This window comes from Chaetura pelagica, unplaced genomic scaffold (genome assembly GCF_000747805.2).
Source record: "Chaetura pelagica isolate M959 unplaced genomic scaffold, ChaPel_1.0 scaffold316, whole genome shotgun sequence".
Lineage (NCBI taxonomy): Eukaryota > Metazoa > Chordata > Aves > Apodiformes > Apodidae > Chaetura > Chaetura pelagica.
The window spans coordinates 1,587,111-1,600,969 of record NW_009953497.1 but is presented as its reverse complement, the minus strand read 5'-3'; the positions used below and the strand labels follow the sequence as shown (position 1 = coordinate 1,600,969).

Here is a 13,859-nt window from a genome sequence, read left to right as displayed (position 1 = left end):
AACCCAGGAATCCCTGGCTGTTCTGCTTGTTTGTTTTAAGGAGCCTCTAAAACCAGCATTTTCCAGGATTTTGAAGTGGATTCAAGTAATTTTCAACAGGAACTTTTTTAAAGTGCTACAGTGTGGGGACAGAAATCTTATTTCTGATCTGTACAGAAAAATCTCTAACACTGCTCTTCCTACCTACCACTTTTCCTTTCCAACAAGAAAGATGGAAAAAGAAGCAAGAAAAACAGGTAAAAAAAAATACTTTTTTTCAAACTAAAGAAAATTTTATGTCACTGAAAATATTTTAACAGAAATAAATACAAATTAGTCAACAATTGAGCAACTAATGTTATTTAAAATGAAACACAATTAGGATTTTATAGAAGATGCCAAATAATTGGTGAGGGCCTCAAATTTTAGGGGGCTTTCCTTTTCCCCCCCCTAATTCAGTGGCTACAGCAGATCCTCCCTGGGGGAGAACTGCTACCCCATGGCATTTGCAGCTGATTTGTGCAAGTGATGAGACAGATGTAAAACTGCTCCCCTCAAAAATTGCTGCAATTCAGTATGTTTTGGGCCAGTGAAATTGTCCTTGCACTGTGATACAGTCTCCTACCAACTGCCCTAAGCCCTGTGCTAGCTCTGATTTTCCTTTGAAAATAAGAGTTGAAATATAAAAAGACCACGTGAAAGAAAATATTCCTGGCATCCCCTCAACTGAAAAGAAATAATCTAAAAATGGTATCTAATTTGAAACTGTGTGGCTCTGAAGGGTGTTTTGAAAAAGTGAGGCACTTGTGGCTGCTCTGAAGAGCTAATGAAGGTTGCCACAATCCCAGCCCACTCACTGGCTGGTAGCCAGCAAAGTGCTGTGGCACGGCCAGAGAGCACCGCAGAGGCAGAGCCTGGGCAGGTGTTAGGAAACCCAAGGTGCTATAGTTAGTCCTGCTTAATCTGAATTTCTTTGCAAGTGGGATTTATTTTTTAAAAAAAAGAAAAAGAAAAAAAAAAAAGAAAAAAAAAAAGAGGCAAAATCTTGTGCTGTTTTAACGCTGTTATAAATTGCATTAATGGTAATGGTGTTTCTTCCAGCCAAACAGATGCAGAACAGATTAGACAGGACTGGCTATGGCCTTGTTGAGCCTCTGCTGCTTTCCTCTCTCCATTTAAAAGTATTTCTAAGTGCTGTTGATGAAAATTCTGCTTTCAGAGGGGTCTAATTTAACTGTTAAACCTATTAAAGCCAGAGAAAGCAAGCAGCAGAGACCAGTGCTTAAAGCAGTCCCTCGCTGACAAGTGTGCCAGGCACGTTGCACCAAGGCTGAATTTGGCACAGGTAAAAAATGTGGCCAGGAGATTCTGCTGTCAGCAAATTTGTTGATGTTTTCCTAGCTTGCAGGAGGGCAAACAAGGAAACAAATGGTGTCATGAATAAGGCAGGAGGGCACAGACAGGGGGGAGCAGGCGGTCTTGGCCTGCTGGACAATGTCCTTTCCCCAGTGTTATGGCCAAGCTGCAGTGTCTCTGCTCACCTTTTCCCTGACCCGGAGGAGCAGTTCTGACCTTGCATCATAAGAAACCAAAAAAGGCAAGGCCAGAAAAAGAGGCACAAGCACCTGCTGCATGTCTCTGTGCTGAGAAGTCAACATGGGGTAGCAGTGGCAGCTTCCCCCACGGCCACGTGCAGGTCCTGGGACACTCATCCCAGGGGGACCAAATGGTCTCCAGTGGCTCTGAGCTTGATCTTTACAGAGAAAGGCAGCAAGGATACTCATAGGAAATAGTTTGGATGATTTTGGTAATATTTACTGTCATGTAAAAATGTCCCTTAGGACTTAGCCAAAGACCAGCCCGTGACAGTTGCAACCTCTGGACATTAGTGACCAGGGCTCAGTTTAAAAAAAATAAAAAGCCTTAAGGAATCAACAACAAAATATTCAAGAGATTGAATGCCAAGTCTGGGAGCTAAGTAGTGTCCTCATTGTCCCTATCATAAGCTATAAAATGCCTTCTTTTAAAAAATAGGGTTTGGATAGTTAAAAACATGGATTGTAAACACTAAGTCTGTTAATTTGTATTTAAACATTACTTAACAATCCAATGTTACTATAGAATTGTTTAATTCTAAAAATGCCAAGCAACAGGAATACAGCTGCCTGTTTATCAGAGATTTAATAATAGAATAAATATTGACCAGATAAAAACCTAATGTGGAAATACTTTAAAATGCTACTTCTGGAATTGGTCCACCTATATATTAAAAAAAGGGGGCTATTTATGATTCATTCAATAGGATTATTCCCTTGCTTCCTGTTTTCAAACAAGGCAATCAAACTCCAATCAAAATAAGCATTATGGCCAAGATTGTTAACTAATTGCACTTGTGAGAGGTTTGCCAATTTCAGCCACCCAAAAATCCAGCAGTGCCATCAATGTCATTAGTTTTTCACTAGCTCTTCTGAAGTGAGACATTTTTCTTAAAGACTTAAATCCCAGAGCCATGTGATTAGAAGACATACTGACTTCTTTTTAAAAGCACATTTGCAGAGGAAAGGTTTCCAATACTATGCAGGTGACTTGAAATTGCTCAAAAATCATCAGAAAGAAATGCCAAAAGTGCACTCAGGTGACATTGCTATTCCTAGATTCTGATTAGCTTTAAGCCTCATGGCTGATGAGTCCTGACTCATTATTTTTGAATGGTAATTCCCATCTAATCTGTCTGTTCTATGTGAAAATACATGGTTACACCTGCCCATGTGGACAAGACATGCACAGAGGAAAAAATGTCATCTGTTGTGCCTGAGATACATTCCCATGCTACGAGGATTTAGCCTTCCTCAGCTACATATGCATAGCTAAAAGTTAATGGGAAGAACAGGGAGGAACCTAAGTGTACAGCCAGTTTCAAAAAGGACTTCTCATAGTTCTGTCAACTTCATCCTGAAGCTGCAGAGGACAAATGCAGGCCTGCAACAACTTCCTGTAGATGAAATGGTCCACAGAACCCAGGAGATGGACTTCTCCAACTTCTGTTGCCTTTCAGTGAGATTTGGAAGCATTTATGTGTATGTCCCTTCAAAAGGGATCCCCCCACTGCAGTGCTCTGCTGTGGACAAGTAAAACTAAGCTATTAAAAATACATAACCACTGGTTACTGGCATTTGAATGAAAATAAAGGTAGTTTGGAAAGAAGGATGGAATAAATTTTGGAATCAATGACATTCTGGACCCTGGGTAATGGTGTGGTTTTCTTAACTAATCTCTACTCAAATGGATTAGCACACTCTAGGAAATGTGTTTGCTGCCCTGTTAATCAAGACAGAGTAAACAATACAACCCCGACTAACCTTCACTGCTCTACATGAAAGCCCAAGTCAACACCGTGCTTATTTTTTCTGGAGATTATGGGAAATCTTGTTCTGTTTGTATTGCTCAGTGTTAGCTGCTCGAGTCTGCAGAACTTTGCTCACACACTAGGCGGCAGTGCCCACCACCACTGCCACCAACACCATCGTACCTGACTCTGCCACATCAGCAATGTTCACCCCTTGCTCTTGTGCCATGAAGCCCAGGACGGAAAAAATTGCGAAGCCAGACACAAAACTGGTACCACTGTTCAGGCATCCCAGCAGCAAACAGTCCCTAAGTCACACATATGTCATGGAGCAAGTTAATTAAAAAAAAATTAACCCATTGTCCCTACTTTATTTACATAATTTAGCTAAAACACTAAACCCCCTTGGATGGAAACTTGCCTATAGCAGTTGTATTTGTACTTGTTGTAGCTCCCCAGGGAAGTCATTGCTCCTAAGCAGATTGCATATGAGAAGAAGATTTGTGTCCCTGCATCTATCCAGACCTAAAGGGAAAGATGGAAAGGCTGTTATTACCAGCATCATTGCATTGCAACACCCAATGCAAACACACAGTTCAAACTATGCAAAATCAACAAAATTATTTGCTTCCATTGAGGGTGATAGCTGAAGAGTCAGGGAGGGAGGGAAAGAGAACATCACATTTGCTAGTTTGGCTTTTATAGGAAAAATAAAATTGTTAGCATCCAAGTCCACAAGAACATCATCTCTACAACAGTTGCTGTATCCCCTCCCCAGAGATGCTCAGTATTTCTAGTTGCTATGTCATTCAGCTGCTCCTTCCTGTTGGCACAACAATAAATGTGTTTCATCTCAATAGGAAATGAAAAAAGTATTTATAGCATTGTTCATTTCTCTTGTAACTCATTTCAGTTAGAACCCACCAACAATCACTAAACTGAGGATGTGAAAAACTTTAGAAACAGGTTTGTGCATTTCATTTGTTTTTTTTTTCTAGCCTTCTGGTTGTTTTTGTATCTGTTTAAATGCAAGACAAAAAGCCATAGGGGTGGGGAGAAAACAAGCAAAATACAATGCACTTTATAAGATATTTATCTGGTCTCATGATCCTATTTCCTGATTACATTAAAAAAAACAAACATATATAGAGTGAAATAACAGTACAAGATCAACTTCTCAGTTAGTAAATACGTAGCAAGTTATCAAAATGCATCCATTGCATCCCATCTGTTCCCTTCATTCTGCTAATGCAAGTCTGCTAACACCGATAGAAACCACCAAGGAGTCTGAGCAAGTGAGAAGAAAGCCTGTAGATCATAACTGCCTCCCTCCCACCACTGCTTTCCAGCACCCTGCTGCCTGGTGCATCCATGGAAATTATGCTTTTGCCAGACTGTGAAAGGGGGCCTGGCAGCTCACATGAATCTCTTCTATGTTATTGGCTGGTGCTCCAGCCTAGGGCTAATAGACCATAAAAGTTGTAAGAGTCCCATAGCAAAAGATTAATTCATCAAATATAATGTCTCCTGTGAAAAAAGTGTCTTGTATAAAGAAGGTGTGTTGTATAAAGAAGGCAAGACCACAGAATGAACCAAATTTCCACAATGTTTTTTTTCAATTATGCTTTTCCTACTTCAGTTATTTAGCTGTCATTGGGGTTTCATTTTAACCAAATACTCATTAGAAAGAAAGCAAAGACAGATGTTACTCCCTTACTGTGACCAACACTTTGGTATTTTCAAAAACCCCTTGTTTTTCTGAGGCTGTACCACTTTTCATGTGGCCACTACTGGCTGAAATGATGCTGGTCTGCCCAAAAGTCACATATTTGCACCCTGTGAGCCCAGACAGGAATCTTTACCTAATCACAGCCTATACAGACAGAGTAAGCCTAGCTCCACTAGCCAGGGCTAAGCAATGGTAGCTCCTGTGCCTCAGAAAGTGTTTTCACCACCTTTTACATGGGTTTCCATTCTTCTATTATTTAGTTCACTTTTTTTCCCAACCTCCTCCCATGGAGCAGTGGGAGCTGAGTGACACTGGTACTCACAGTTGTCGCTGCTTGTTCCATCTGTGAAGCTCACGTGTCTCTCCTTTGAAACTAAAGACTATCCTCATTAAAAAAATACATCTCCCTTACCTTACCCACAAGAAAGCTGAGATTGTATAACAGGACAGAGTCTACAGCCTCAGAGTCCTTTGACACAAAAAAAATACACACGCATATACACACATACATACACATGGAAAGATACACACGACAGTGACCTTCTCAAGCAGATCTCTGGAAAATATAACCCAGCATTAATGTTCATGCTATATTTGGACCTCTAAAGACCATGGAAGAAAAAAATAAACTATTGCCATTGTATCACCACCATCACCCTCCACCAACCCCTATTTGTGTAGGAAATGGTCCTGCTGTTGGTTCTGTACCTGTGGGTCAGCTAACCGTGACATATCAGGATAAAGATAAAACTTGATGCCTTCTGCAGCTCCAGGCAGGGTCACACCACGGATGAGCAGAACAAGGAGCATGATGAATGGGAATGTGGCAGTGATGTACACTACCTGGCAATAAAAAAAAAAAAAAGAAAAAAAAAAAAGGATGTTTAGTCTGTGGCACTTCTTCCAGATCTTCCAGAGATGAAGATAATTTGTTCCATGCTCCCGTGTCTCCATTCCCAGCACTCTGAACACATTAAAGCCCTTCAGGTTGGCATCAGCCTCAACAGTGGTAATTTCCAGGCCCATAATTTCATTCTTGCCCTTGCTGCCTATTCAGCATCATCATTATTGGAAACTAAGGCTCTATTCATCCAGTTTGAGAATATGTCTTCATTATCTTTAACCTCTATTCCCACTCTCTTTGAATAACAGCCTCCTTCTTCTCTTCTTGTTATCTTCTCATTCATTTGATGAAAGAGCCCTTTGCTTTAATCTCCAGCGTGAGGATTAATTGAGCTTGCATTTGGACAGTTCTATCTTTAGATCCACACTTTTTGACCTCTAACATTTTGTTTTCTTTGCTCATCAGTGCTTTCTCTCTCTCTTTTTTTAAATGTAATCCCTGTGTTACAATCAAGAATCACTACTGTCCAAGAAAGGGCATTTTTAATGGAGTCAGATGATCCCCCCAGGTAATTACAATTTGCTGCCATGAGTTAAAATATATTTTTGTTTTCCAGAATTTATTTAACTGCAGCAAAGCTCCCAGGATACACCATTCATCCTCTTCAGTGTGCCCTCTGAGAATAATGAGGAGAACTCAAAGCCTGCATTGCCCAAATTATTTCATAAAATGAAAGGAAATATTTTCATACATGTCCTTTTTAATTCTCTCCTTGCATTTTCTATATATTTTCCACTGGCAAATAATATATATTACACATTAGCCCAGTTTCACTAAAACCAGAAGGATAAAAGCAGGATTTCTGTGCTTTCTAATTATTTTTTTTTAATATAAACTGGGGCTATGAAAAATCAAATTTTTAATGGAAAAGCACATGCCTTGACATCTTTGCAGGAATTGAGTACATGACACTCAGAAAGTGGCCTTTGCTCTGCAGGTAAAGATTCTTTCAAAATGCTGGAGGAATTTTTAAGATCAAACACATTATCCAAAGCATAAGCACCACTATTATTTTTCCTTGTGATTTCATGTTTATTTGTCCAATACGCTACCACAAGATTTAAAAACTATAGGTTTTTTTGTTTTGTTTTGGTCTTTTTCCTTTTTCCATTCTCCAAAGAGCCATTAACACGCTGGAAAGCAGGGAAGTGCTATAAACAACCATCTACTAAAGTAAACTAGACTTCTCAAATAATTTAAGTCCTCCATTAGAGTTTACAATTTACTTTTGTTTGACCCCAAAGTTAATGGAGTCAACCGGAGACTTTCCAAAGGTTTTGTTGGGCTTTGGCTCCAGAGCCACACAAACTCAGACACTGAGCAGAGGAAGCAACAAATTCCTACAAACTGCCCTGGCTTAGAAATGAGACCATTTTGTTGGATTTCCAAAAAAATGCAAAATCTTCAGAAAACTGATTTGAAGGGACCTATTTGCAACCTGTTTCCTTCACAAGGGCTTGAAATAGTGCACCATAGGGGGCTTGGAAAAATCTCTCCATGCTACTGTAAACTTTCCTGAGCAGACAACAGGCTCACCAGAAGTACTGCAGGAATGTGCACTTCCAATTGTTCACTGTGTTCACCTTTACTATAAAATTTACACAATCACTCCACCAGGTTGCATCAATCAGAAGGAACAGAGTAGCAAACATGTTTGTTAATCTGTGTGTTAGAGGTGTGGAAGCTGCTCTTTGGGGCAAAGCTGGTGGGAATCCAGGGTAAGGCACCAGCATGATTTTAATGAGGCTCCATGATAAAAATCACAGAAAGCAAGACAGAAACGACAGTAAAGCAAGTAGTTTAGTCAACACTGGAACTAATGAGCTCTGGCTTCCTACAGAGTTTTGTCTCCTGGTTGATTCTGCAGCGTGTAACAAGGTAAAACTGCTAATTGATGCTTTTTCTGCAGTTGAGGCATTGGCAATTGCTCCTTCCTCCTGACTTCTCTGGAGGGATAATAAAGGATGGGTTCACACTGAGACCTTTCTCTCAGGTGGGACACTAACAGGGTCACTCCCTTCTACCTGGTTGACAAGAAATGTGTGGAAACTTAATATCTTGAGACCTCTTCACCTCTGTTAGATTTATCTGAAATACTGCCTCAACCAACAGGTATGAAAGCTAAGAGACACACACAGGCAATGGCTTCAAAAGCCTGTTCTCATTAAACAAGGTTTAAAACCAACACCGTGTGCAAGGGGCAACAACATCATCCTTCATGTTGTTAAGTGATTGGCCAAGATTTGCTGTAATCTGTTTCTTCCTCTGGAGTAGGATGAGGTTCAGGAATTATTTAACTGTTATCCTTTAGAGAAAAACAGGATTTTAAAGAGCACACGATGAGCCTAAAGCCACAAACTATCTAGGATCTCTATTAATGAGAGTGCTTCTAAATGAGTACCTAAGTTTAGTCTTCTGTGTCTACACAGAGCTTTTCTGTAAGCAAGAAACATTTAAAAAATGCTACACATCCAGCAGTTTCCACTGACTTAAACATCCCTACCACAGCTATGTTAACATCCCCCTGCTGCACTGAGAATGAACTTGGCTGGTGTGAGAGCACAGGCAGGCAAAGCAGAGCAGAGCACCACGCGTCACAGGCCTAAGACCTTCCACGCTCATGACATGCATCAATGGGCTGCCCATCCTCAGAGAGACAAAGTGGTGCTTGAACCATGCATGTATCTGCTGCTTGATGCCATTCTAGTAACAACTACTTGACTCACAAGCATTTTGAGCACTGGCAAGGACTTTCCAAAGTCAGTTGAATCTGAGTCCCTCTTTTATTCAGTGCAAAAATACATATTTTTGCAAGGAAATGGTGAACATCTTCAGGAACAGCATTACTTAGTGTTCCTAACATCTGTTAATGGCAATGATTGCAAAAAGGGTAAAAGAGCACTTACTTTCCCAGTGGATTTGACTCCTTTCCAAATGCAGAAGAAACATATCACCCAGACGAGGAGAAGACACAGTGCTAGATCCCACTTGATAATACCAATATCTTCAATTCCTGAGGACAAGCTCAGTACATTGCGCCTGAATATTTGAAAAGAAACAAAACGAGAGAGATGGAGGAGCTCAGTTGATGCAGAGTCTGGTTGTGATGTCTGAGAGTAAGTGATGAGCAAGGCAGCAGATATACAGGCACATCTCTGCCCTTTGAACACTGCTTCCTAAGCCAGCCTGGCTTACGTGAGCAGAGCTGAGCTTTGCAGCCCTATCTCTTCCCTAGGTTTGTGGGACTCTTTTATTCTATATATTGCACAGCGTTTATTTTAAATTCTTTTTGGCAGCCTGTGACCACCTCAGTATGAGATAAGAAAGCATGCTCAAAGCACTGTGGCTTCCACATTTGCTCCCTTGAAGATGTAAGACCAGCTCACCCTGGCATTGCCACTAACCCCGGCTTTGAACCCAAATGGCAGCATTGCAGACAACCTCTCCATCATGGATGCTTCCAGCTGGCCTGCATCCATGTGTTTCTCCTCCTTTTCAGTTCATTACCAAGACTGCCACGAGGAGGAAAGGGAAAAAGCAATGCAGGGAACTATCACAGCATGGGGCTTCACAGGACGAAGGCTGGAGCCACCCCCGATTCTCCCCCAAAGCCTCCACACACAGTCACTGCCCCAGCACCACCACCACCAGGGGCTGGTTTAGCCAACTCTGGAGAGCTGGGAAACTGTATTCTGTCACTTGGGTTAATAAATAAAAAGAAATTCCTAAGCTGGGTCTTAAGGGAGCAACATCCAACCATGAAAACACTCTGTTCCTGAGGGGGAAAATTCATTAAGGCTTCTCTCTTCTGGTAATTGCAATGGGTCATTGTTAAATATTGATTTAAAGCTATTTTCTTTTTTTTACTTGCATGCAAAACACACTGTTCTCACACACTGAACAGACCTTGTCATACCTGATGCTTACTTCACTTACCAAATATGTATGAAAGAATAAACTGCCTCTTACTGCTCACTTAACTAAAACTCCTCTGCAAACAAACCTACTAAATTCTGAAGACTTTTTGCAAGCTTTTTTTTAAGTCAAGGAGAATTTTGACCTCAATTACAATAGGAAATGCCCTGCCTTCAGATTAGAGAAATGACCTTGCTACCTAACAAATTGTTAATTACATTTGCTTTTCAGACAGCTATAGAAATCAGCCCCTTGCTTTCACCTAAGCTTTGGAGAGCCCAAACCACAGGCTGAGGTGCTGGACTGGGGTCAGGCCTACAAGTGTGTGGATCCAGTACAAGACAAATCACTGGGGCTCTGTTTTCCCCCTGAATGAATTAGGGTGTTGGTTTTTTTTGTGGTGGTTTTGGGTTTTTTTTTGCTATTCCCATGGAAATGATTTCTGATGGAAAATTTGCAATTAGTTTTTAGGAAAAAAAAAACCAAAACCAAACCTGGATTGACCAGTTTACTAGGGCTCAAACCCTCATCCATCTGTTTTTGTGTCTCTGTTTGCCAAATGCACTCGAATTACCTGTGTGATTGTGTTCTCACACCAAATGCTTTATTCTTGCTGAACATGTGTGCATTTTGTTATGGAAAAGGACTAATGGCACCAGACAGGGTAAGTCTGCCCTAATCAGCACAGCTATTCTACAGTTATGAGAAAACTCTCAGTAATGAATATTTGGCATAAAGTTGCAGTCCTAGTTCACCTGAGCCTAAAGGAACCAAGGAAAAAACCTGCTGTGAGAATACAAAAGAAGAAAATACATTTATAAGAGGATTCAACTTCAGCTGCAACCTTCTGTGGCTTTTTTAGAAATAAATGGCAACTTTCCAATCTAAGGGGCAGTTCATATTAAAAAGGCAACCTATAGAGCTGGCTCTCAGGAAGCCATGAATAATTAACTGCAAATGTGTTTTAGAATAGGGAGCTCTATTAATGCATCAAGCTAAGACTTCTTGGCATTTTATTAGGGAACTAAAAGCAAATGGTCATCTCACCTAGGGTTTGCCCCAGCAACTCTTTTGAGCTTTTTTTGCAGGGCACCCCAGTGGGTTCCTGAAAGCCAGATATATTGCTTTGCTACAGTGAGGCAGCAAGTGAAGTTGAGTGATGTGCTGTCTTTCTCTGTCCTGGGCTATCTGGTTTCACAAAGACTGACTACCTCAAGGAATCTGCTCAGAATGACCAGAGCCCTCAGCATTAAAATTGTTTTTTGAACTCTAACCCAACATATTTTTGCAGCAGAAGCACTCAACCTGCATTTGTGATACCCTGGAAATTTGAGTTCAGAAAGGAGCATGAGCCAGGCTATGCTGAAAACTCCTCAATTTTGTTACACAACCCACTGCTGCTAGATTCAGCCAAGCCCACTCAACTAACTTCACACCATCTATGCATGAAACTGTTGCTAACTCTAATTTATAGTCTCGATGCTGTCATTATCTGTCACTCATAGATAATCAATGGGACAACAGGCTGGGGTCAAGTTCGTTGTAAACATGAGTTCTTGAACTTTGTTCATACACCAGCATGTTCTATGGAAATGTAATAGGATCCCTAACTGGCTCTAGAACATAAACAAAAATAAAATGAGGAGAGTTATGCAATCCTTGAAGGATATTCCAGCTTGTTAATCAAGAGAATACAGACAGAACCTTTCATACCAGGGAAGATGAAGCACCCTTTCATGCTGGATGGACAAGAATAACTAACACTGAAGCAGCTGTACCAAAACACTATTAGAATGAGAACACACAACAATTTTTAAAACTCTCAAGTTTGCCCCCAAAGGTAGAGGCAGCTGCCCTAGATTTCATTTAGTTTTTGTTTTGCTCCCTTTGGGATTACATGCCATTAGCATGTGATGGTCTTTCTTGGGATTTGGACGAATAAAGTCTGCTGATTACCAAATATTTATAAACACTTGGCCAGCACCAGACAATCAGAGGTTTTGTTCAACCACAATTACCCCATAACACTTCTCCCTTATGTATTAATACATGTGTAAGCCTTTAAGGTTCTGGACTTTAAAATAAAATCTTCAGAAATAAGACCTGAAGCATGTGATACCAAGAGGTAAGTCTCCTGATACAAAGCCAGATTTGCTTAACCCCCTTTTATTGCTGCTCAAACAAGCATGTGATTTGCACAGAACATTCATTGAAATGAACTGAAATGTCAGGCTGTACTATATGTCCAGCCAGGCTGAGAAGGACACATGTTACTCAGTGTGAAGAGGTTAATGCATCGATGTGGTCAATTATATCTGGGCAGTGTCAGTTCTACAAAGCACTGCTGATGGGGACACTGCATAAATGTCACACAATAAAAAATGGGATTGGGTTTCAGAAACCAGATACTCACAAAACCCTAAATTAAATCAGAATTAATTGTGCCACAAGGCAGATGGATGTCTTCAGTTAAAGACTATTTATTGACCTGTCTTTCTATGCAAGTAGCTGGCTGCTTGGCAGCTGGAGTTGTCTGTGATGGCAAAGTACCTGGAAGTTCTTGAAATTATTTTGAATTTCAGAACTATAAAGGATAGTTACATGTCTGGGGAAAAACTAAATGCTTTCACCATGTAAAAGCTACACTACTTTAATTACAACCATGCTGCATGATCTCTGTCCTTACTTCAAGACACCAACAGTGCAGAGTGCAGAGAGATCAGCTATTTTTAATACTTCTGCAAGTGCCATGAGTCCCGAAGGCAGCTCACTCTGCTAAGGGTAGTTTCTCTCATGATGCAACACTGAGCTATGGCCTGTATGTCTGTATTAGTAGGATGACTGAGCCAACCCCTCCCTAGCAGGACTCCAGGGAAGAGTTCAGTTCACAATGTTTAAAACCGTTATTTGAGGACAAAAGTTAAAGTGGCTGCAAAGTGCCAGGAGAGCTCCCTGCATGAGCATCAACCACTGAGCAACCTTTGCTCCAGCTGTGCTACAGACACAGACAGGGGAAGAGAGATGGAAAAAGAAAGCACTGTGAGGATCAAGGATTTGTCCTTCAGCCTCAGGCAGCTCCAGCCTGACTACACCTGTTAGGCTGTGTCTGCAGGAGGATTTGGTTCAGCTTGTGGGGGAGTTTTGAGGCCAGAAACTTGAAAGATTCACCCTTAATGTGCTCCAATGGAGACATCATTCCCCCAGCCTATCGTCAGGCTGCTCTGCCATAAAGATCTGGTGTTCCCTGAGGTCCTGGAGCTTCCACTCTTTCACAGCCTATTTTCCAACCCTCAGCCCTATTTTCTTCTGCTATAGTATCTTCAGCCTCCTGAATTGTACACGGCACCTGGGGCCACAGGGAGACAACCTGGCCCATAAGTCTGTGCATTACACGTTTAAAAGCTTCTGGAACTGTAGGACAATCCCACAGCCACATCAAGAGGCTGCTAAGCTCCTGGCTTCCCCCAGGTACAAGAGAACCTCTAAGCAAAATTTCTGCACAAAATTGAAGATGTAAACACTGCTTTGGAAGTTCTGGCAGAGTGACTCTATTTCATGGACAGCACTGTGGCCCACCATTCTTAGGCAGACCTTGAGGAGACCTTTGATCATCCTACCAAGCCAGTCACTCCTTGGGATTTGAGCTCTTCAGTCCCAAAGTCATTGTGGGAGAGCCCAGCATGTGAGAATTACTTCCTCTTGTACTGCAACTTGCCTATAATTTCCCCTAAAATATCCAAAGGTACCACTTAACCTTTTCCAACTCCCTTTGTATTTATAAGGGATGAAGCCACCTGGGGAAGTATCTGTTGCTCAACATGGACATGCAGAGCTCATGGCATGGTGAAAACAACTGCCCTTGCAGCCTGCACCCCAGCTCTTGCACTGGTCATCTGTGCCTCTTCACAAACTGCTCATCCAATCTGCCCTTTGTATTTTGGCTCTTGTGTTACAAATTTTAGCACACTTCATAAGAGTATTTTTTG

The 13,859-nt window shown here is 41.2% G+C and overlaps 1 protein-coding gene across 3 annotated transcripts in view; it reads right to left on the bottom strand.

Moving 5' to 3' along the window:
* Nucleotides 1–13,859, bottom strand: part of SLC6A6 (solute carrier family 6 (neurotransmitter transporter), member 6) — a 46,435-nt gene that overhangs the window by 8,658 nt on the left and 23,918 nt on the right. For all 3 annotated transcript variants that reach the window (XM_009999291.1, XM_009999289.1, XM_009999290.1), the window contains 4 exons: nt 8,865–8,997; nt 5,763–5,897; nt 3,747–3,850; nt 3,509–3,633 (listed from right to left, as the gene is read on the bottom strand). In XM_009999291.1, the coding sequence (XP_009997593.1) occupies nt 3,509–3,633; nt 3,747–3,850; nt 5,763–5,897; nt 8,865–8,997 (497 nt within the window). The remainder of the gene's footprint in view (nt 1–3,508; nt 3,634–3,746; nt 3,851–5,762; nt 5,898–8,864; nt 8,998–13,859) is intronic.